Source organism: Anabas testudineus, chromosome 2 (assembly GCF_900324465.2).
Source record: "Anabas testudineus chromosome 2, fAnaTes1.2, whole genome shotgun sequence".
NCBI classification, from domain to species: Eukaryota; Metazoa; Chordata; class Actinopteri; order Anabantiformes; family Anabantidae; genus Anabas; species Anabas testudineus.
The window spans coordinates 32,209,526-32,235,038 of record NC_046611.1 but is presented as its reverse complement, the minus strand read 5'-3'; the positions used below and the strand labels follow the sequence as shown (position 1 = coordinate 32,235,038).

At 38.9% G+C, this 25,513-nt stretch overlaps 1 protein-coding gene across 1 annotated transcript; it reads right to left on the bottom strand.

The window, feature by feature from the left end:
* Window positions 1-3,202: 3,202 nt before the first annotated feature.
* olfm3a (olfactomedin 3a) lies at window positions 3,203-24,902 on the bottom strand. Its single transcript, XM_026361389.1, has 6 exons — window positions 24,677-24,902; window positions 7,130-7,273; window positions 6,686-6,841; window positions 5,284-5,503; window positions 4,704-4,810; window positions 3,203-4,441 (listed from the first exon to the last, which is right to left on the bottom strand). Exons 1-6 carry the CDS (start codon window positions 24,794-24,796, stop codon window positions 3,764-3,766), a joined length of 1,425 nt encoding a protein of 474 aa, XP_026217174.1. The 5' UTR covers window positions 24,797-24,902; the 3' UTR covers window positions 3,203-3,763.
* Between the last annotated feature and the right edge of the window lie 611 nt (window positions 24,903-25,513).

Genomic DNA, 25,513 nt, shown 5'->3' with positions numbered 1-25,513 from the left:
ATAAGGTTTTGACATATGACTAATAGACTTATTGCATAGGATCTTCCTAATGTTAACGGGGGACTTCACTGATTTTCAACTTGCTTTCTATGGTTACGTTTGAGGAGCACATGCATATTGATGGTATTAAACTTCCCTCTTCCCTCCCAAATGAAAATATCTCTCTGCTCCTCTAGATGAGATCATCTGGGGTTTTCGATTAATAGTATCATTCGATTGCCCATGCCACAGAAGTTGACCTGCTTCTCTAGGACTCCTCCAAATGATCAGCAAAGAGAAGGCAGAGGGAATTTTAATATGAATCTAAAACATGTTCTCCTCAAATTAGAACCAGAGGAAGCAAGTAAAAAATCAGGGAAGTCGCTCTTTTAAAAAAGCTTGCCAAGCTCCCTGTGAAACTTTTAGTCTATTAATAGCCATGGGGATGTAAATGCATCCTGAAAATTTCTCCTGTTTATTGATTTCTCCTAACAGCATCCCTTTAGCGACAGATAACATTCTCACTTAATCACAAGACCAGCTGAGGCATGTCATGTAAAGAGACGCACCTCTTACCCAGGTGACATGACAATTATCTACTAGAGCAACCACCATCAATGAGTAAGGTCATTACTCCCATGGCGGGTAATTTTCCAGCCTTTTTCCACAGTGATGAGACTCAACCGAAAACAGAGGGAGACACTGAGAGAAAAAGGAGAGGCAGCAATCCACAAGACAGAAATTAGCATTTGAACTCTCATTTCACTGAAGTGGCTGTGGATGTCTCTCATAAAATGTATATTACATTAGGGCTTTGGGGAGATGAGAGGTGGGATTTCAGAATACAATTAGAATTTATCAAAGAAAGTTTAGTGTCTTCTCTCGATAAGTCAGCTGAGATAGAAGTTGCATTTCGCTACGTGAACGTAAACTCGTTCTGGCAGGTGTTTCCTGCCCTCTCTCCTCGACTTCAAGGAAATTATAGTCTCACAAAACAGCAACACATCCTCATTTTAGTCTCACGGCTTTGGAGGGAATTGGCATATATCACAGCCCCCTGAGCAATCAAATCTGGGCACATGTCACAGAAAACAAAGTGAAAACTGAAGCCTCTGGGTGGAAGCGCTTCAAGGTAAAAGTTTTACAAGGAACTCGAGCAAGATGCTTCAAGAACTCTGTGTTGTAGGCCGGGATCAGATTTGAAATCAGTTCGAGCTCAGGAGGATTATTGGCAGATACCGCCTAGTCATTACTGCAAGTGAACAAAATCACTTTTCTTGGGAACTTCCATTAATTTAGTTGAAATAGAACAGCGTGCAGCAGCCCTGCAGAGCCACCTCTGGATCAATGAAAAGGAACAACAGAAAAATCCCAATTGATCCTCTCTGCTAAACTCCACCAGGAGGAACTGTCATGGTGCAGAATATGTTCGATTAGGGTTCCATCAGATCCTTGACAACAGAAAATGCATCACCATTAATGTCAATACCTTACATTTCTGTAATATATCTACTAACACAGTACATCCAAATGCGATTAAAAGTACTTAACAACACAGTAATAACCTTAATCATTGCAGTTTCTGTGTTTCGGTTTCTCACTTGGAACAGTGCCATTGTGCATTTTTCAGGCACTGACCTCAAAACAATCCAAATGAGTGTAATCAAAAACAAATTGCAGTTAAGGGATGCATGTGCTTTTATTGAGTGACAGTTGAATCCTCGATCCCTATCTAATCAATAAATGCGGGAAGACAGCAGTGTGGGCTGTTAAAAAAAACTCTATCACATAGTCAGGTGATATGGATAGTTTTCACAAGTCACAATTATAGTTCTAATTTCCACCCACAAGTTTTTAAAAAGTTCTATTGTCTCAAATTTCAGCTCCAAAATTTTTTTTTATTGCATACTGTGCCATGGTGATACATTACCTGCAGTCTCTTGACATCTTCTCCCCTGAAGCCCTCCTCTAATTAGTTAACTTACTACCTTTGTTAGTGAAAATCAAACTTTCTTAAATTAAAGCTTGATTGAGAGAGCCAGCACTCCCTGTGATTTCTGATCCACGTTGGTGAAAATAACACATTATAGTCCACCCAGTGTGTGTCTGTTTATAAGCACATATGCAAATGGGTTTTGCCTCAGGCATGTTTCATTACACAGGATATGCATGAAAACATGACAGTGCATTATCCCATAAAAATGATAGACTGTGCTGTGACACATTCAGGACCCAACATCAGGTGCCATCAAGCAAATGTCTCCTTGTGAGTGGACTGAGAGACAGGATAGTGAATAATCCCAGTAGTTTGTTGTCTCTTCATGCTGATTGAAATGCCACAAGATGACTCTCAAGTCATCAGAAAAGCTCACGCTGAGTGCATGAAAATCCCTTCCTTTCTGTCATCACCAGTATCAATATCTATTCATCTTTGCACTTATAGGTACCAAATTATGCAGTTTCATATTTTTAGATGTAACGTCACTGTGGTGATGAGTGTCCATGTTAAACACCAACGTTCAGTTGCAAGACTCCCCAGTCCCCAGAACTTTCACTGGATCCTCAACAATACCCACATATGTCTGTCATCAGTACATGGTCTTGCTTACCTACTAAGGTTATCTGTGAAACTCCCCCTGTTCAAGATACAGATTCTTACTGTAGATGTTGGGGACGCTATTTGTCTCCTCCACTGTCACATTCTGCTTGAATGTGTATACCTTGAATTTCAAAAGCTGACATTTTAAATGATAAATGAGGAAAAATTTGAGTGAGATTCTGAGGCTCTGGCAGAAGAACAAGGTGGTGTTTCATTGATAGTGCGGTCCACCAGGACAGAAACAAAAACAAATCGTTTTAGACAGAGGGTCAGAAGATCTACTGCATAAAAACAGCCTATAATAAAAAGAAGCGTGGTTTTTTTTATAGCGTGGCAAGAAAAAGTAAGTGAAATTTCATGGTTTTCTGCATTAATTCATCATAAAATGTGATGTGATCTTCATTTAAGTCAAGAGTATTAACAAATCTAATATGCATAAAATAAAAATAAAACACAAAAAAATCTGATCTTTTTTGTCTTTATTGAGAAGAACCATAGAAACCTCTTAGTGATAGTGAAAAAAGTATGTGAAACCTTGGAATTAATAACTGGTTGACACCCAAAATCATTTTGAAATGTACAGTATTTTTATTTTAATGAAAATGCACAAATACTTTGCTCTGATTTCCTTTTATAAAAAATACAAATGTTTTCTTTCACAGAGACAAACATAACAGCAATATTTTTCAAGCCAACCTTTAAAAGAGCACCTACTGTGTTTTATAATCAGCTAGCTTTACATATGTAGCAAATATGCAGGACTGGTTGCCTTTAAGGCTTAAATACTTTTAAATAGATTTTTAAATAGACAAAAATGCAAACACTGTAAGCAAAACAGATTTATAAACAAAAAGCCATACACAGCAATAATACAATAAAATGCTGCAGACATAGTGGACATTCATGCAAAAGCTATCAAGAGTCTTCAGCTGGCAGACCCAATACACAGCAAATATGGCATACCAGTCTGGTCAGCAGCAATGGAAAAGTGTAAAAAACGTATCATGTGTTTTAGATATAAGATATCAAGTCATTTGTGTCCATGCTCAATTCAGCCAAGAATCCAGAGCCACAAATGGCAAGTAAGGATGCCATACTTCATATTCCACAAAAGAAAACATAGTTAATTAGAAGGTCCTTGTATTACAAATGATGGTGCTTTAGTTGTGGTAAGTAACATGATGTCTAAGAGTCGTCATCAGTTTTTATGACATGAAATAGGGTGACATTAAATATTACCTGGTGCCCGTTATTCCAAGCATACAGTGCTCTCTCTCGTGCATTGTAATCAAGCATGGAGATGTGAAAGTACTGGTTGTGGAAAGGAATGTCTATGTACTCGTAGGTTGAAGTCTTTGTGGAGTAGGCGTAGTAAACCTTGGCTCCTGACAGGTGAGAGTTAGTAATATAAAGCGTCCCACAGATCATAAAGGACTCACCCGCGTTCCTTTTGGAGTATTCGGTGTTCCAAGTCTTTAGGACATGGAGGGTGTCGGGGTCGATCTGAGATATGACCACATTTCCAGCATTTTGATTAGTAGCGTACACAACCCACATTCCTAGTTCGTCAGCCATGACATCAATGTCGGAGTACCCTCCCCATGTGTATGGGTACATGTTGTGGAAGCCAGCGAACTCCAGAGCTCGCTGGGCCAGCACACTGCCTATCTCAAAGCTGTATTTGACAATGATGTTGCTCTGGTACTTGTTGTAGTACAGCGATCCATTATAGACAATGTGATTGGTTCCCTCCCATTTAAACGGGAGGCTGTAGGTTCGAGACACGACTCCTGCTACAAAGTCCTCCATTGTTTTGTACTCACGCACAATCTTGCTGTTGGTGTAACTGTCCATGTACCATACCTGCATCAGAGCAGATGAACAGAGTGCATGGTGACAGTCAGCTCACAACTGATACAAGTCAGAAATGTCTTCTTATAACATATTTATGATACAATGACAAAATCATGCCAAAACTAAAACTACCTAAAATCAAATATGTGCCATGATAACAGTGAGTCCTGTCTTTAACCGCTGCGATACTCTGCCTACTCTGAAAACACAACACAGAAATTGCACACAGTGCACAGCAATTGGAAAGCACTCCCCTGCTTTCATAACTCACCCTGTTGTTTCTGGTTGATGCTAGAGGATCAGTCATCCATGCCCCAAACCGGGTTCCAGATGTCTTTATTGTAACAGGTCCAGTGATTTTCATTAATTTCCCACATGCTGTTAATAAAGAAATGCAGCGATAAGATGTGCTGTGCTGGTTTTTGTCTCTAACTAGATTTCTCAAGCCAATTTCATGCCTGTGCCACCAGAGAGTGTGCCCTCTGTGCATACTAAGATAGCACCAGCAGCGAGCTGCTTTATTTAACTTCAAGCATAATGATGCAACGGCTGTTTGTAGCTAAAGGCAACTTAGTTGCATTGAGTCTAACCCATGTTATTTTCTTAAATGCGCTTAACCAACCTGCTGAAAAGTTCTATGTATATACAGACCTAGTCAAGGGCAAGATATGGTTTGAGCAAAATAACTAAAGAACAGTTACTGTCTAATTACAATGCAATGACAATTTAGCTAGGAAATGTACAGGATAATATGCTACTACAATACTACTACTACTACTACTATTACGACTGTTTACTTAGATGACAAAAAAGGCACTAGCATCTAGTTGCCTGCAGTGTTTACTACTCACTGAGTTTGCCCATGCAGCTGCGGAGCCTGCTGTCCAGCCGCAGGACTCTCTGGTAGAGCTCATCGTAGTCATATGCCCCAAGTTCCTCCTGGATGCCCGTCAGAACCGCCGACAGGTTCTTGATCTCCTCCTTGAACTGCGAGATGAGAGCAGCATCCATCTTGTATTGCTCCAGCACGGGGATCAGTGGCTTCAGCTCGTCCATCTTGTCCTTAAGCTCCTGTGAAGTGACAGCGACAGCAGCAAAAATGCCACAACAGAGAGGGATGGAACAGTGTGGTCAAGGCAGAAAACACAACAGTGTGTTTGAGAAGTGAGCAAACTCTGCTTCAGTACGTGTGAACATTTTCTGATCAACAGAATACACATATGAATTTGAGAAATTGATCATTGGTATTTGGAATTTCCCCTGAATCACCTCAGTGCTCCATGCCTAAAAGTTAACATGGACAGTTTGAAGTGATATAATCAATCCAAGCATTTAGAAAAGCTTATAAAAAACCATACAGTGTATTTCTGTAGGCCAGCTAAAAGTGGAAGTCCTCTAGTAACCCTTAATAAGTCTATTGCTGTATTTCTCTTGTACTGTAATGTGATGTTGGTGGTCGTCTGGGGCTACTAGTGGTTGTTCTACACAGTTATTTTCTGACTCATTCCTAGTCCCATAACAGTTGTCCAGTGCAATCCACACAGGGCAACTGCAGCAGCAAACCAGCCCCTTAAACAGCCAAAGATATGCCCTCTGTATTACAGAGCCTCTGAATATTTTGTGGTCTATACTGTGTCTCCTTATTTTGTCTTATCTATATAACAGTAACAAAGAATCCTCCCATCTGTGCATCCTATTCAGAGGTTTTTGAAGTAAAGGGAAAGGTCAGTTTGCTATTCAGATGTGGCTGTTAGCTCTTGAATCCACCAGACGCAGATATGTCATGTTGTGTCTGTGATGTGGTTTTGTTGTAGCTTCATATCCCATTGCAATGTTTCATAAGCAGAGCAGCTTGTTGTTGGGCCAATTTTACCTTTACATTGTTGCTGTAATCCTTAAAATTATTTTATATCTATGTTTTTCACGTTATCTTTTAGTCGGGGCAAGCCCCCAGCTTTTTCCCTCCTACTTGAAAGGCTTTAGAGCAGGGGTAGAGGGCTACTACCTGATTGGTAGGTAGGACTTTCTTCGGAAGTGTACCAGATGTGGCTGCTGTCAAAAATAGATCAGGCTCATATCTTTAGCAGAGCAGAGTGGACAGAGACTTCTGGGACATGCTGCAGTGAACCTAGTGAAGCAATGACTAAAGTGGAAGTGATCAGCTCCAGTGACTGTACCAGCTGGTACCAGTGTTTACATTGTAAATGTGAATACAGTTTCACTGAACATTAGATGAACCAGGCTGTGGGATACCTGAAAGTTTCTGGCCATGATGGATTTCCTGTCATCCTCAATCTGTCTGAACTTGGTCCTCAGGCCCTTCATCTGGTTCTCCATCTTCATGACATATTGAAAATCTCTCTGAGTTCTCAGGTTCAGCACCTCAATGGACTGAGACATATTTTGCACCTAGAATAGAACAAGCCATGAAACATGATCACCTCAAACAGTATTATAATGCACAAATTGGACATATACAGTGGTAGTTCTGCACTGCAGCTAATTAAAAGGTGCTTTGATGAGTTGATGAGCCTGGGTGTGTGCCTGAATGTACTAAGTAACTACAATTGACTGTTGAACGAACATGGCAACACATGGCAGTAGTGTATCAAATTCTGTGTATTATAAAAATCATCATTTGCGTCATTATGCGTGCTTGTTTTTTGTGTGAATGCAGCACTGTGTACATGTCCTTACTTTCTCTAGTAGCTGGCGGAGCTGTCTGCTCTTGGCATCTCTAGAGCAGAGACTCTGTTCTGGCGCCACCACTGTGCAGATACAACGTCCATCAGCATCCTGGGCCGAGCTGTACACCTGCCAGCCCTCTTTTGGACCAATTGTCTGCATGTACAAACAAATACCCAATATGGTTAGACCAAATATGGCTTATGTACCGCACGGCCATTGATTTCATACTGGTCCACATTAGAAAACTGTTAACATGGGTTAATTGTAAGCCGAACAATAATGAAATGTTGCTACCAGTGTTCAATTCAATTCAATTCAATTCAATTCAATTCAATTCAATTCAATTCAATTCAATTCAATTCAATTCAATTCAATTCAATTCAATTCAAGTTGTACAGCGCCAAATCACAACAGAAGTCATCTCAAGGCACTTTACAGTGTAAGGTTTAAGACCTTTTAGAGTATAATTGTATAAAAAATGATAAATTCCTAACAATGTGTTGTGCATGAATGTGCTAAAACAGTGCCATGCAGGACGAACGTGACCGTCAAAGGCTTTATGTTACAGCCTTATTCCAAACTGGATTAAATTCATTATTTTTACTCAACATTCTACAAAAAAACTGCCCATAATATCAATAATAATAAAGAAATCTTTATTAAAAATAAAAAAAATGAAAGTCTTTGCCATGTCACTCAAAATTGAGCTCTGGTGCATTCTGTTTTCCTTTCCTTGGAGTTCACCTGTGGGAAATTCAGGCCCTGTTCACCACCTGGACAATACCATTCCTACAGCGAAGCATGGTGGCGGCAGCACCATGCTCTAGGGATGTTTTTCCAGCAGGAAATCTCTTACATTAAAATTACATTTTTGCACAGATGGATGACTGTGGAATTTGGCCCCTTTACTTATACAGAAAGCATCTTTTGGAGGAATCTCTCTGAAAGGCCATTCCTCCTGTATGGGAGACACAGTTGCAGCATCATCTTTAAGTGTTCATACATCTGTATGGGCACCTGACTCTAGTTTTAAGATAGACTTGGATAAATCTACAGTATCCTTCAATGTTAATAATGTGATAATACGTTTATTTTTGTACCCCAAGGTTTAATGCTAGTTTATTTTTTCACTGTTTATATCTTACAGCAATCACATATAAATGTATGTGTGATGCATCTTCTGAAGAAAATTATATAAAAAGTTATAGATTGCTGAGACTATCAAAATGCCCAATTTTTTAAGCTGAACTCTCATAACCAGCCAGCATCTCACAGTGGCTAAACACACTAGTCATTCTAGTTTAGATAAAATCCCTTAATAGAAACACTTATGCTGCCAAAATCTCTTGTAGCTCTGACAAACATTTGAAGGAAAAACTGAGACTGTAACTTACATAGAAAAGATGATTGTTAGGAAGAGGTTAGAGGAGTTGAGCCTTCTCTCAGCTCAGTATGATGGATATCATTTATAGGCATGTGGCTGCCTCCACTTGAAAACGCCTGGAGGCTGTCTGGCTCTCTGCTTCCAGATTTATACCAGACAGCCACTGTATAGTACTCAGTGTTGTTAAAAGGAGCTCAGCATTGTGGGGAAACGTTGTCTCTGTCTTTGTTAGAAGGTGTTACTAACTTTATGTCTTATTTACGGTATTACAGTGGGGATGAGAACATAAATGAAGCTTAGTGATACTGACATAAACTGATGGCAGTCATAACAGATAGCTTGATATAAATGTGAAAGTTAGAATAGACAATGAAAACTAATAAATTCTATTGTTAGAGGATAAACAAACAACTGTGCTTTTAAAATGTCTTTTTTTTAGATATAATGCATGAAAAGTAGTGCATATAACCACATGCTAAATACTGTAATATGTACATTTAATTTAATTTAACTTTATCAACTTAATAGATCTGTTTAATTTAAAATCCTACACTTAGGGACTGAAATGTGATATCATTATTACACAAGACCATAGACTCATATTCAGTCTTTAATAACCTTCAAAATTATCAGACAAATGACTTTTATTTCTTTGGAGAGTATTTGGAAGCATTTGCTTACAAAAAAACAACTTTGTCTTCCTAACATCCAACTTGAAATAGTGCTGAGGACAATCAAAATGGAGGCAGCACTTACACCATCTCAGGTAAAGGGGTGTGACATACTCCACAGTATTTCCACTCACTACCAGATCATAAACTTTAATGGAGAAGGATGTAAAGTTGTCACGTGTCTCAATTTATTGTAGTAACGGGCAAGATAGTGGCAGTGACAATCCTTAAACATGAACTCACTGAATGGGAAGTGAAAATGCTTGAAGCTGTCAGGACCCTGGATTCAGACAAACCAAACACTGCAAGATTCAATCTCTTGTTGTTGAGTCCTCCAGTGAAGGGGCCTGTCCAAATCCACATTGCATGAAGTCCACAAGGGACCTCAAGTACACTTTCTGCAGATGTCCATAAGCCACGTAACGTTGAATGTCACACCCACTTCTCTCACCATGTTTCCTGTTGTCTTTAAACTGTCAAAACTGTCAAAGTCTAAAATGCCAAAAAAACAAAAAAAAACAAACAAGCAAAAATCTAGAATAGGAAAGTTCGAACATTTAAAGTACCACTGCATATTAAAAATACAGGTCAGGTGAAAACACACCAAACTAGGTGCTGGCTGTGACAACATAGTGTACAGAAAATAAATGAAACAGATGATCTCACAGAAAGTTAAAAATAATGTATTGATGTGTCCCACATGACAACCAGTCAAATAATAAGCAATTACAAAAAAAAATCAATTATATTTAGTAATATAATAAATGTGCAGAGAAAATCAGTTTTATAATGAATAAATAAAAATTCAAACTCATTGTTTTCACAAGAAGGCGGAATTTAAAAGTTTGCTTAATCAAATCGAGTCTACTCCCACCTTGCATACAATAATTACATTACTACAACCACTTTAAGTTTTGATGATGATTTGTTTAAACATCCCCACACTGGTAAATCTATTGCTATTAAGGGCATTATTAGGAGCAACATTAAAGCTGTAATCTACTTTATAACTTGTCCATGTAATAAATCATATTATATGACACACCTCATGGGTCCAGACAGTATCCATCCATCCATTATCGAAACATCTTGTGAGGTTAAAGATCATGGGATTTCTGGAGCCAATTCCACAGTCAGTGAGGGAAAGCCAGCTGTATCAGGGGATACTGCTAGTAATTCATTCGTATCTGTACTCACAGTTCTTCTGTCTGGCATAAATATGTAAATTATAATCCACAATGAGCTGTGCGGCTATCTATAAAATCATGCATGAGAGGATACAGTAATTGACCATTCGCTAAGCCTCGACCACTTCAGTTGCTGTTTTTATGCCTGAAAAGCTTTTCATTCTCACACATCACATATACAAGTCACATATACAGATTACAATTTCAATGAGAGATTTCCAATCAGTATTTTTTCCTAAAATTTTGAAACAGTGGGTTCTTAATCTCAGCCAAAAGAAGATTTCTCTTAGCTACCAGTTATCTATTGTACCATCTGTTGTTATCAGTAGTAAAATCTGCCAAACAAGCTGTATACTAGCATTAGGTGGCTGAAAACACTGCTCCTTCTGATTACCTCACTACTTTTGAAACAAGAATCCTGTCACCATATAGTAAAAATCTGTATATTTTGTTGGTTATTATTACGTGTCTTTTGCTATAGGGTGCACGTAAAGAAAAAAGTTGTACTGTAGGTGTTGCAGAACTCCTGTGGCCATGTACTGTCTAGCAACAGAAAGCTGATAACCAAGCATAAACAAACCAAAAATCAAAAAAGACAAATTTCTATTAGGTGTGGTTGATTTTAAACTGAAAACTGCATTACAATATCTTTCACAATAAAAGACAAAAAAAAAACAAAACAAACAAAACTATGCACCAATATATTTTTGGCCTAGGTCACATCAGCATACAGTCTTGAGAGCCATGCAAATATAAACAGTGATTTAAAAAAAAACAAAGGCTCAACTAAACCAATTGAGTAGCTAAAACACAGAACATGAATGAAATATTCAGCCGAGTGTAGTCCGTGCCTGAAACTGTTTGGCCTGGCATCATGTCTTGGCTGATAGCCACCGCCTCCATCAGTTCGTTCCTGCACTTCATACCCTTATGAATTAAAGAGTTTGTTATTCTTATTCTAACCTTTCATGACCTTGTGCTCATATTGGTGCTGTTTGTGCAACCTCTTGTTGGTTCAGGCTTGTGACACAACTTGCAAATGACAGATGTTTGATTCCCATCTGATTTGTTGCTGAACTGACAGAGGAAGCTCTTTTTATTTAGAATTAACTCTTCCTTAGGGCCAATGTGCAATCTTGACAATTTACCCTACTTGTTGTGTTTTTAGGCAGAATTCACTAGCCCACAGTATGATGGATATTCAAACACATCATCACACGACTATATTGTCAATATTGCAATGTTACAGAGAATCATATCTGTATATGATACAACTTTTAAAATATGGCAGAACATTGGTACCTTGCTCATCATGCACTGAAATCCAAGTGGGATAAGAGAAGAAAACCAAATACAGGTTGGTAAAGGGGGCGTTACGTGAAGAGACAGACAAGGTGGAGAGGTGCCTATGTAAAAAAACTGTAAAAAAAAAATGCCTGAAAAAAGGCACAAAAGACACCAAATTAACAAAGAACACAAACTGACTGCTAATTAGAAGGAAAGAGATAAAGGAATGGGCATGTATAATGCTACAGAGTAGTACAAAGATAGCAAGCATAAGACGATGAGATGGGGTGAGAGATAAACAGGGAGGGCACCATGTTCTAAAGAGTAAATGAAGGAAACAGACAGGGAGCTAAAACAGAGACAGAACCACATACAGCATTAGCAGCCCTTCTCACTGATGCTGACTTATTGATTAAAAGTCACTTACTAATGCATGACAGATGGTGTTACCAGTTCTATACAAGAACAGGCTAACATGACTTCTCTAACTATCATACCTGTGCAGCACTTGGAGAGCAACGAGTTTTACCTTGTGCAGATTAACACCATTGTATTTTATTTATAAAACTGTGTAGTTGATGAGGCAAATAAACAATTCTTTTAATATTTTCTCTTCTCTCGCTGCATTAGAAGACGACCAGGCTCCAAGGCTACAATGGTTCAACAGAGCGGCAAGACTAGTCATTAATCATCCTCACAAAACAGCATCCAGAAGGTCCAAACTCTCCCAAGTCACCAAGCAGAGTGTGCACGAGAGGTTCCAGAAAGTATGTACGGCATACAAACACACAACCAGTTGCCAAAAAAACATCAATGTTTTTCATGCTTGTTCTTGATCTCGCAGTTTCCCTTTGCCAGGTTAGACTGATCCAGTACTTATCAATATTCTTTTTTGGAGTGAAGTTGCCAACAAACAGTATTTTGTGCCAGTATTCAATTTGTTTATAGTAAAAACTAGAAAAGGACAGCAAAATATATCACTCCTTCACATTTGACCCTGTGGTGCTGAGGCCATGTCTGTTCATGTTTCACTTGTATAGAAATACATTCCCTAACTCGTGCATGCATTAACCCTCAATTAAAACCAGACTGGAGAATATGCGATATGTAAGATAGATACAATGTTAATACCTTAGTAAAGTAGCTGACAATACAAAATATCAGATTTCCTAGATATTGTATTGAATTTGGGGGAGACAGGGAGGTGCTGGTAATGTAAGGGAAACTCCACTGTGAGAGGGGTGGTAAATGTGTAAATCAAACTGGCAGCAGGTTGGAGGGTGGGGGTGGTTGAGTTCAGTTCCAGATGACACAGGTCATGGATGTGTTTGTCGTTGTTTTGGTCTCAGTTTTAGAACCGTTGCACCCCTACTAAAAATACAGCATATCATATTAATATAAAAAAATTATGATACAAATCATAGATTCTAGCCATCAACTTGACCAATATGCCTCTGTATCACTGTCTTAACAACAAAGTTCAGAAGCAGTTACATTATTAGTAACTATCATCTAACACAGTTCTCTAACTCTGCGCTGTGATTAAAAAAACACATGCCACCATTATTAAATGATCGAATAACTCAATGAACCTCAATGAGGACTCCAGTTGCTGCGAATAATGAATGATCATGACTTTATTACTTTTATTACTGCACACAAGGTCAGACTAACTTTTCCCTATTAATGTTGGACTTTATGAGACGACCTGATTGAACTATGAATTAGTCCTTAAACTTTTCATGCCTCCGTGAAGCCAAGAGTGACATTTACAGTACTGTGTATTACTGTATGGCATTTGGCCAATATGCATTCTTACATTCAGTCAGTCATGTCACCTTTCAACTTTGACTAAAACATCTCAATAATTAGTGGAGGAATTGCCATCAAATTTTACACAGACATTTATTTTCCCTAGAGGATAAATACCACAGATTTTACTGATCTCCAAAAAAATCCAAGCTTGAAAAATCTTAGTATTTCCTAGATCCTTTAACTTTGGTGATCCCCTAACATTTTCTCTAGCATCACCATGAAATTGGTGGTTTAGAGCAAAAGGTCATAACTGTACTGGACAGACTGCAGTGAAACTGTATACAAATATTTATGCATTGTAACAACACTTTTAACCTTTCCTTTAGCACCATCATAAGGTCAAAAATTTGTCCAGCAGTTTGGTTTATGACTTCATCGAATTAGATTTTTCAAAATGAATGCACAGGTGCTGACATGTTATCAGTAGTACTGTTTGAATTTAAGTTAGTTTTGACTAAAATTTGTTGATTATTTAGTTAGTTTACTCTTATCACTTGGAAATCTTGGCTCGCAGCAGGCATGCTGTACATACATAAACCTGACTTTCCTAATTGCAGATTACTCAGTAAAAGCATGCAAGGTGAATAGTGCACTTACACAGCATAAACAATAACAGTAATGAATTCCTCCCTGTGGAAGATATGATTCATGTTCTTCACAGCAGAGAGGTAGCCTGCTAATTACACACCTAATTGAATACCCTTTTGTTTGTTATTCTGTCATCAACATGTATTTTATCTCAGCTACTAGGCGCTTACCATTAACTCTGTCCTCATCAACCTTTCGTGTGATTTGGGGAAAGATGTATGTAGATGATGGTTGATGAGGGAGAAAAAACTGAACAGATAAATTCAGATTTGTATCATATAGTTAAGTTCGAGATAGTAAATATTGGCAGGGGCAGTTAGTCCCCATGCCCTCATGTGTGGCTGTGAGCAATTTACAAATCCAGTTCTTAACATTGTTACCCATTCGAGATCAGTTAGAAGTTAGTTCTGAAGAATTTACTTCCTGTTCCCTAGAAATGAAAAAAAAAACAAACTGTAAAACCTGTAGTTGGACTCCTGCAGATGTATTATTTTGTGTGGTGTTAAAGGCATCTGTTTTAGCCACTGCCTAGATTTACAGCAAGTTCATATACTGTAACTGAATGTGCTGTAAACTAATCTCGAGCCCACTGTGTATAGCCTTGGACTTTTGATCTAATTTATTTTGCCAGTCTCATAATGGCTAATTCCATTTGCTACGCTGCAGCAGTATCAGTCTGGCTATGTGAGGAAACTCCCCAGAAAGATACCACAAGTGAGAAACTGGTGCTAAAAAATTAAAAGACTGTCAGTGGCAGTGGCAGGAATCATTCTGTTAGACATACAGATGAGATAAACAGTGTGAGAGGTAACCAGTTCCCTCAACAGCGTCAGCTGAAGCTGTCGAGGCCACAAATAGGCATCAAGTTTAATTGTATAATGGAGCTACAGACTGTATAGGTGACAGACTGGTAAAAGCTACTTTTACTTCCTTATTCTTTACTACTACTTAATATCTGTAACCAATAAACTAAAGAACATCTAGTTTCTAAAACATCTGCAGTATCCAGTCCTTTGTGGCCTGTTATTACATATTGAACCAGGGCTGTAAGAGCTTAAGTCCGGACTCAAGTCTGTTTTTCTATTGTTTTGGACTGTTTTGGATGTCTCTAACTCATTCCTACCTTCCTCCTTTAAGACAAACATCGAGAAAGCTTGTTCAGAGATATTGTTTAGATACTAAAATGTGAAGTTTTATTTTACTTTAAAATTAAAGGCCTGTATTGTATTAAGTGAATTATTATCAATAAAAATAAAAACATACTTTACAAATATTAAATTATAAAAATTTATAGTAAATACTATTACCTAATTTGATCCTACAGTGGGTTTACACTGCCCTTTCACTAACCCATCATAAACACAGTACTACACTTTTGGAGAGTGTTAAGTATAACATTAAGTGAAATTGTTCTAATTTGATCTTACTGTGTTTTTTAAACTGCACATTTGTAATCATAGTGCAAATCATAGACAGACAATCATTATTATCATATCATCATTATCATCATTGGAAAAGATGTTATCTGTTTCAGAAGGGTCAAACTATTGGCATGAATCAAACAAAAGAAACTTTTTTTTGAATAGGAAATTGCTGAAACTACTAAAACTTGGTTCCCAACTGTCACATGGAAGAAGGTCATGTGGTCTGATGAGTCCAGATTTACTCTGTTCCAGAGTGATGGGTGCATCAGGGTAAGAAGAGAGGCGGGTGAAATGATGCACCCATCATACCTAGTGCCTACCATACAGGCCTGTGGGGGCAGTGCTATGATCTGGGGTTGCTGTAGTTGGTCAGGTCCAGGTTCAGCAACGTTATCTGCCCAAAGAATGAGGTCAGCTGTCTACCTGAATATACTGAATGACCAGGTTGTTCAATCAATGGATGGATCAATTCTTCACTGATGGCACAGACATATTCCAAGATGACAATGCCAGGATTCATCAGGCTCAAATTGTGAAAGAGTGGTTCTGGGAGCACCACAGAGTCCAGATCTTAGACACAGTGGTCCGAATCTCCCGTCATCAATTTTCAAAAATCTATCACACTTATGTTAACATACCAAGTAACTTATGTAACATTTTGTTGAGAAAGGTTGTGCTCCAAATTTCTATTTAATACCAATGATAATGGCAATGAATAAGGTTATGTTTCTACTTCTGGAACGCAACCCCGAGGGTAGGGCTCCAGTGCTGTTTGCTGTCCAATAAAATAACCAAAAAAAAAAAAAAGTTTTTAAATGTAGTACTACACACTTGACAGACTCATATTTTCTTCACCAATTATTTTCTTACATGTATAATGTGCTTAAAAACAAATCATTAATTTTACTTTGCTCAGACTTACTGTGATCAGACTTTTGAAATCAAGATGACATCTTCCAAAGTCAAATTATACTGTTATACTGTATAGACTTATACTGTCACGCATTACACTGTCTACAGATGTAGGACAGTGGATTTTGGTCCTTATCACTTACATAGGAAGCATCTTTTGGGAGAATCTCTCAAAAGATCTGTATTACTAGCAACTTAAACAAGTTTCAGTGTTTATATTTGTACCTAACTGTCATTTTAAGACAGACTTCACACTTTATACTTGGATTTTCTGTTTAAAAGTGTTTTGTTATATTAAAACTTGGCAGAAAAGCCATGTTAATACATTTAAATACAAATCCAGGTGCCAGCAATGCCAACAAAGGAAAATCTTGTATCAGAATAATGCTGCTGTCCAGCCTGCCATAGACAAAGACCTAAACAGATGCTATCTATCCAGTCATCTATCAACCTGTCCAAACAAAAAGCCACCAGGGTATTAGAGGCAAGTCAAGTGGAATATGCATGTCAGTACTCTAACTGATATTCATACTGCTTAAATGAGTTAACATTTTAGCTCTAATGGCAGGGGAAGATGAACTCGCATGTGCAGCCAGCTCTGTAACCAGACTGATGCAGACATCTAAGACAGAAATGACAAATAGTAACTACCCTACACATAGCAGCAACAGCAATCCTGGCACCAATAATCCGGAGAGCTAAAAGGTTCCAGTAAGATACTGACAAAGAGACAAAAAGCTAAAAAGAAAGCCATCTTTTCTCTCAGATGTGACTGTGATGAAAGGTGTGCAGGGAGATTAATTTCCTAGAGGCGTGCCACCTTCTTGCCTTTTTTGACCTCAACGAAGAGAAGATTGAATGGATAATTCTGCTGGAGCTCGGCACATTCTGCCCTAGAAAGTCTCTGAATGAGCTACAGCATTATCTTGTTCGCACCCTTGCGCTTCTTCTCTAGAGTGTGCTTCAATGACTCCTCTGACTGCACAAGACGACATGTCAGTCATAAGCACCGTGGAGGAAGATAATGAAAGAGTCATCAAACATCGGTGGAGCAAAGGTAGCGGACAGCTCCAGGCCACACTGAACGGCACATGCAGAATACTAAGCAGTGCTCTGACGTCAAGTCATTTCTTGGTATGTTGAGATAAAGCCAGCATGATGAGCATCTTTTCACCTCTATACCTCACTATAAGAGAAGTGCCCACACACAACACTAGCATGTTATGGGAGTACACTGGGTACATTACTTCAATGCAGAAAACAGAAAAGACATTGGAGGACATGATCTGTACAACCGTTGTGATGTTACAGAGTGGACCATATGCAGTTCTTGCCATTATTGTCGCTGCAATGTGTAGTTGCATTTTTGGGGATGTGCTAGTCACTCTAAGGTGTAGGCACCACTTATATGTGACACAATACTATAGCTAATGCCTAGGTATTGTGTGCATTCAGGTGTAGATGCAGAAGCATAAATCAAGTCTAATACTGGTGTATCTCAAACATCCTCAGAAATATTCCTCTTTTGTCATAGGTTTTACCATTATAATTAAAATCTTTACATATTCTTGTTGTTTATGGCACATAAGTGGGATACGAACCTTTCCCTATACACAAGTCAAATCTGTTTCACCGACATACACATGTCTTGGCAGTGTTTAAGGTTTATTGTAAAGTAGGAACGTGCTCATTAGTAATGCATAGGAAACTCAGCAGCTTTAATTTCTTAGAAAAGGACATTGCTGCCATATTAATGCCACAGAATCTGCAGGGTATGGCACGGTCACAAAATGTCGCAGCAGAGCCAGTCCAGAGTGACCTGATTATATCTTGCTATTTAGCATACTATTGAATGCTCTTCTTCTAATTGTACTCCACAGTGGTTCCAGCATGCTGGCATGTTAAAGCGTCTTCACTTTAAAACTTTTCAATCCTGAGGTAGAAGTAAGGACATTGGCTAAAAATGAAATTATGTATAACTTATGGATCTATGTGTTGGCATTAGTCAAGTAGCACCAGTGCAGTAGTCATTAAGTGCAATAATAAGGTCCACTTTGTAATGATTTAAACATCAGAATGCTGCCTTAAACTCTCCCATTAGTATGTTCAGTGTGTTCCTGGAGCTTCTTTGAAGTTTATTGCAGTTCATTTGCTGTAACTACTTTCCTCACACTTACTTCCTATACTTTAAATTTAGTTAATGATTTCCTGTTTCTTAGCAACTTTTGGAGAATGTGCCTAAACACATCATGTCAAAAAAGTAGTTATCTATATAACAACCTAGTTATTGAATTCTCTCTGGTTGTTAAGGGGCTAGTGCTGTAGAATACCTCCACTCCACGAATGCTGAACATGTGTGCAGAACTGTGAGATAAGACAGAAGTTATTTTAATCAACGTTGATCTTTGCAGCACAGAAGCTGTTCTGAAAATCTACAACTGACTGTTCTTTATGCCTATCTCCTGTGCTGGAGTGGTGTGCATGGGTCTGTAGGCTGAATATGCAGCAGGCGCATGGATGTATTAAGTAGTGGAAAAAATCTTAAACTGAAGCTCCCAGGAACATCACTGTGAGCTGTGAAGCAATTTGAACATAGCAGCCAAACCACATTACTATAATTTCCGCGTTTATCACACGTTTTCTCCATCTGCATCTTTGAAAAAGAAGCAACTATAAAAACTGTGAATACATTTTTTGAGCACTGCAAACCCTGTGAAATTACCTGGAAATTACTTTTTACTATCAGATTCTGATCCATGCAGTGTGATAGCATTTGGTAAGCTTACGAGAGCTGTGGCATTGTTTTATTTTATCCGCATACTCTGTGGGTTCAAAAATGCAGAAGATTAGGCTCATTTTAATAGCTTGAATCTGGAAGCACGAAGAAAACAGAAAGGAAACAAAGGAAGCATGTTCTCATGTGCCTGGGTGGGTTTTCTCTTGGTACTCTGATTTCCTCCCACATTCCATGTGTCAGTGATAGATTAGCAATCTGTCCAGACTGTACCCAACCTCTCGCCCAATGTCAGCTGAAACTGGCTCCAGCTCCCCCACGCCCATGACCCTTAACAGGATAAGCAGTAAAGATAATGGATGGATGGAAGCAGCCCTGGAGGACAATAACAGTTTGCCTGGGATTTACAGCTTTCCTTGTTTTTTAGCACAATATTGTGTATCATGTGCATTATACAAGAGCTTTCTTTTAAAAGCAGTGAGTTGGAAACATTAATAAGTCAGTCTTTGGTTTTACCCCACTAACATTTTCTTAATTAGCTACTGCAGCTAAAGCTGATCAAATCAAGCAGCCAGAGTCATCACTTCAGCTGACTATTAGTGAGAAGCCTGATTTCATCTACCACTGTTAAAAGTCAGTGTTTCAGTCAGTATAAGTCAATATTAATTTTTGTTGATTTGTTGTCAGTATAAACTGCATAGGTAGTGTCTGTATACAGACATAGTAACTTTCTTAATGTAAAACAGACAAAGCAAGTAATACATCCTCTTATGATGAATGAATATGTGGTAGATGGGGTGTGAGACATGGGATCCTGAAGGCAGCAAATTGGTGGTGGTGGCGGGGTAGTTCTTGAACTCAATTTAAGTTTTAGGTAACTCATATGGAACTCAAACTAAACTCTGCTACTGCACTTCATCATCAGTCTAAATCTAACCTTCTGTTTAAAGCTACTTAATAAGTGATATTACATTTTATCTTTGCTAGTAAGAAATTAACAAGTGTAGGCCATAATTATCTCTCTGGTTGATTGAGTACATTTACATTTATTGAGACCACAAATGTTCATCATTCCTTTCAAGTCCAGCCTCTCCGCTCTCATTCTGTGATATGCATCTGATATGGAGACCGCTTGGGCTGTAATTATAGTAATCATAAGGGGAACAAAGAGAGAGGGCTGTAACTATGCCCCTGGTAGTTTCAACATCATGTCTCAACTCCTGTAATTATGCTTAGACTATTCTTATCTTACCCAGACGAGTGAAAAAATACAGCTCAAAACAAGGGGAAGTGAGGAGTCATAATGGTGTTATATAAAAAGCAACTATTTCAAAATTATACATATTAAAGATACCTGTGTTGATGTGTCCATTTTTGGAACTATGAGAATGAACTAGAAACTAGAAAAGGTCAAAACAGCACAATGCAAGAGATACTTTTTCTGTCGCGATGCACACGATACCTAGGCAAGTGATTTCAGGTTAGAGGATGGAGGACTCATTACAACCTCACACAGAGTCAAACAGGCCAACATCTCTCTAAGTCCAGGCAGAAAGTGCCATATTGTTACCATGCTGCTGGTGCGAACGATTCACATCCATCATCACTGGACTTACTTTCTTTATTTCCAGTCCATCAGCCCTGACAACCCTCCCTGCTTCAAACACGAAACATGCAGGAGCACAACTAATGACTTTGCTGGCAGTCTCGTTCCTAGATGTTTGCTTTGTTTGTCTTGACATATAGTTAGAGAGTGTCATCTTTAATTTGGCTCCTGGTGGAAACGCTGATGTGAAATATGAAACCACTTTTTTTTTTTTTACCCCATCGCTAAAAGGCTGTGTGCATGTGTAGGTGGGTGAACAGGGCCATCGCTCATCTTTTAATATGGCATCTGTGCCAAACAAATTTCCCTACCAAGCCTGAGTGTATCATCCACATAAATGCTAATGCATGCTGAAAAAAGGATTTCAAACAAGCAAGAAGCGACATCAGCTCCTGGCAGACGACCCCCTTCAGCTCGACAATACACAATAATTTGAAAGACAGAATGCCTCTCAGTGTTTCATATGATTAATGATCAACAGTATGTCATGTAACATTTTCTCAGCTGGATATTACTAACCTTTGCGGCTGGGATCACGTTTCAAAAATCATATTTTTCAAATGTGACCCTTAAACCTTTCAGCAGAAGCAGAGGCTGAAAACTGTAACTCAGTAAATTGGTAATACTGGCATTTACATTAAAAGTGGATTTGTGTGTGAATGTGAGTGCATGTGGGTGTGTGCACGCCTGCCTTCCACCTACTTGTTAACACACACACGGCAAGTGCCTACACAAAGCTCCATCCAACTGGTGTAACTAAATCCTCAAGAGAAACTAACCATAACAATTCATTATTCGCCCTCTAGCTTGGTTCAGTGCAGCCATGCACATCATTTGTTGTTTCGCCACCAGGGTGCAAACATATTAAGAGGAATTAAGGTTTACGATGGTGTGTTTGCACCTGTTTGCTGTAACTGGCTAGATCACTGCATTTCCCAGGGTACATAGTACATAACATGGAACTATTTGACAACAAATTGGTTGTTATAGAACCTGTTATAGAATTTGACCTATATATAACACTACACATTAGGTATAATTATTACATATTACATTACATAATTGTAACTGAGTTTCTAATGTGTTAAATACTGTCATTAATAGATCATATAAGAATTGAAAGGATATTTTAACTGTTTACACCTCAAACATGTTTGGACAAAATTAAAGCGACTAGCTGTGTTGACAAAGATTAACCTTAGCTTGTTTCTGTTATGTGTTACATAAGCACATATGCACTCTGGACAATGTCTGGAGAATCAGCTTGCAGGATAAAGTCTGGTTAATTTCCAATTTCCTGAATAACTTGGACAATTTTCTCACATGCAACTCACCCAGGTCAGGGTTCCAGTGCATGTTTAAAAACACCTACCCTTGGATTCACAGTGCTAACCTTCCAAATCTCGCGTAGAGCAGTACATGGAGTTGTGAAGTTTTTAAACACCCAGATGCTAAAGGTATTTCTTGAATCCTCATAGTTATAGACGTTATAGGTCAGAGTCGTAAACAGGAACAGACAAGTGTCAGCTTAGTTCTTACGTTGTCTCGCTCTCTTTATCAAACCCACTCCGGCAACAGTGTTTGTAACTGTTTTTTCTTTTTCTTTTTGATGGAAAAAATGAATGTGATGATGATATTGACCACATAAAATTATATTTTTTTATTATGTGTAATTATGTTTATAAATTAGTAAGTATGAAAAGAAGTAATATTAAATATTTTCCTTTTTTGAATGACAATGTCATTTCCTGTTGCTATCTTTGTTTTCGAGGAGAAGAATTGTCAGTACTGAACTGGATACTTTTTGACTCTGACCACCTAGAACAATATATAGAGATTCGGGAAGTACCTGCAGGATTTGGATAGTGCCATACTTCTCTATGGCATTAGAAGCTGTTGCTGTGTACTGATTTACAGCATAACTGGGGAGGTAGCACTGTAATTTGAAGGCATTTCAGAGGCACAAGTTAGAGCTAGACAAAGATCTGCCTGCTAAATTTAAATGGGCAATTCTGTCACGAGTCTGACCTCAGACTCCTGAAGTCTATCAAGTCTCTGTTTCTTTGGCAATCAGTAAGTCTTCCAGGTGCTGGATCTAATATGTATAATTACCCGGCTGGCACAAACCATAAGGGAAAAACTACACTATGCAAATATTTCATTTTCTTACAAAGACTCCATAGGGATCTGTTGTGTACACTACAAATCCACCAAACAGTTTCATGCCATGCTGTGGAAAATTGAAATCCATACCATTAGCCCTAGCTTTAGCCACTTTATTCAGGCTGAATCTGGGTTGTAATAGACTATTGTAAAGTTACCAAACTGAAGTTGTGGGGGGAAAATACAAAAGATGGTAATATACCACATAGATTCCAACAGGCAACAGCTGCCAGTCCTTACCGCAATGAACCAAGACTTGTGTACAAGGTGTGACAGCCCGCAAGTGACTGCTTCATCACTTCCAGCTTACTGTAATTCCATAAAAGCTTTGTCTTTCTAGATCTAGTTTACGCAGTGAAGCAGAAAGGCCTTTAGGGCCATGCTAGGAAATCTGCATGCAGCTCTCGCTCATACAATATTTTATACTCATCAGTGGCAGCGGAGTATTCATTGATTTAATCACAATGAAAGGTAAAAGGTGGTGAACGGTAGAAACTCAGCTGAATGATAGTCAGCAGAGGCAACACTGCAGGATGGCATCTCTACAACTATAAAGAGATGGCACAGGGAAGATATTCAGAGCCTTCTGTTGATGCAACGATGAAAAGCTATAAATTAAGGATGCATGTAGCTGGGATGATTATTTTCACTGCTTGTTGACAGATGACTTTCAACGAACTCAATAACCTACAGTGTAAAGTGTTCAAATGAACAAAACCAAAGTTCTACTTAAAGTGTTTCAGCATAAATATGCTGTGCTGCAAAACATTTAGAAAACTGCATGAGCCACGGACAGAGAGCGTCTTCTTCTTATTCTCTGTGGGCTGCTCCACACCCTCACCACCACAAGACACGGAGCCCCAAGCAACACATCGATTTCCCCATTAATTACAGGAGACTTGGGGCAGGGTTGTCAGCTTCACTCGTGGTTATTCCATCTTTCCTGCACCACTAAGCTGTAACTCAGTGCAAACACACACTTCTATTCCTCTAAAATCTGCTTGACGTTAAGCGCAAAGACAAATCCAATGCTGATTTAAAAACACACACACAGCACACAGTTCAGACAGAAAACGGTCCATGGTGGGGGGTAAAGAGGTTCGCTAGGACATAACCATCCCTCCTGCTGAGCTAGTCTATTCATAAGCATCATCATCTATCACACGGACAACAATCAGCTGTGATAAAATGAAAATCGAAGGTGAAGAAATTGGAGTAATGAATGCTCCTCCGTGTAATTCATCTTATGCATTTCAGGACAACATAGACGCTGGTTCCTATGAGCTTTCCATTTTCTGGGGCGCAAAACCGCATTTCAAATATCTCTGTTTTATATTTCTGCGTCAAGGAAAAACACATTCACGACAAAACAGCGTTTAAATACAGAGGAATGACTGGGGTTTGATTTTTTTAAAAATGCTTCTATACAATTTCTACAAACTAGCAGAGTATTTCTGAAGAAGCCGGGAGACCACATCTGTGAAGGAGGGCTGCAGGCACCCTGACTTCCCTGCTTAATTACACAGTAACCTGGCACAGCTACCTAGAATAAAACCTACACCGAAGTGTAGTGCTTCCTGTGGATTTGTTAGGGTTGTCTAGCTGAGCTCAGATCACCTATGGTAAACAAAGGAACTTGAAATTCTATTACTTTTGGGTGAAGTTTGGCTTGGCACACTTAGAAGTCGTGCGTATCGCGGCGACAGCAGCCTCCGACCTGAGCTCAGAGACGAAACAAGTGGAAGGAAGCGAGCAGCAAAAAAAAAACCCAAAAGAGAAACTCACCAAAGAGGGATATAATCCGAAGATGGTGAGAGAAAGGACGGGGTAGAGGATACTCAACAGGACCCGCATCCTGACGGACTCCCGCCAGCCACCTTTCTCCACGGCGCAGCCCTTTAACATAGAGCTCCGGTCCTGTCTCACCTTAATGCGTTTTTATTGCTGTGGAACCGCAGACAGAGCGCTGCGGCGGCGGCACAGCGACCACGCGTTCACCGGCATCACACCCACCGCCCCCCGGTGCTCCGACTGACGGCAGTGCCGAGGCAAAAAGTTTGGAGCGTGGAGAAAATATTCAAATAATTCAGTTCCAGCAGACTGCAGGGGAGGCGCACCGAGCATGTGGCATCACCTGATGGGTTCAGGGGACTCTATCTATCTATCTGTCTATCTATCTATCTATCTATCTATCTATCTGTCTGTCTATCTATCTATCTATCTATCTATCTATCTATCTATCTATCTATCTATCTATCTATCTATCTATCTGTCTATCTATCTATCTATCTATCTATCTATCTATCTATCTATCTATCTATCTATCTATCTATCTATCTATCTATCTATCTATCTATCTATCTGCATCAGGTTACTTGGATTCGCAGCTCAGCCTCCTCTAGACCACAGCAGTTTGGTACATGGCCCCTATTACCTGAGCCACCTGTCATCGGTTATAATCCACCTCTAGAAAGCTGGCAGACATAACATAGTCTTTCATTTGCTAGTTGTATAAGTACACACTTAAATGACTGAGTGAGGGACATAGTATCACAGATGACAATGCCTGCTACTGGCACCTGCTGCCTATACGTCATAAGAACCGGTCTTCTCAAGCTTAGA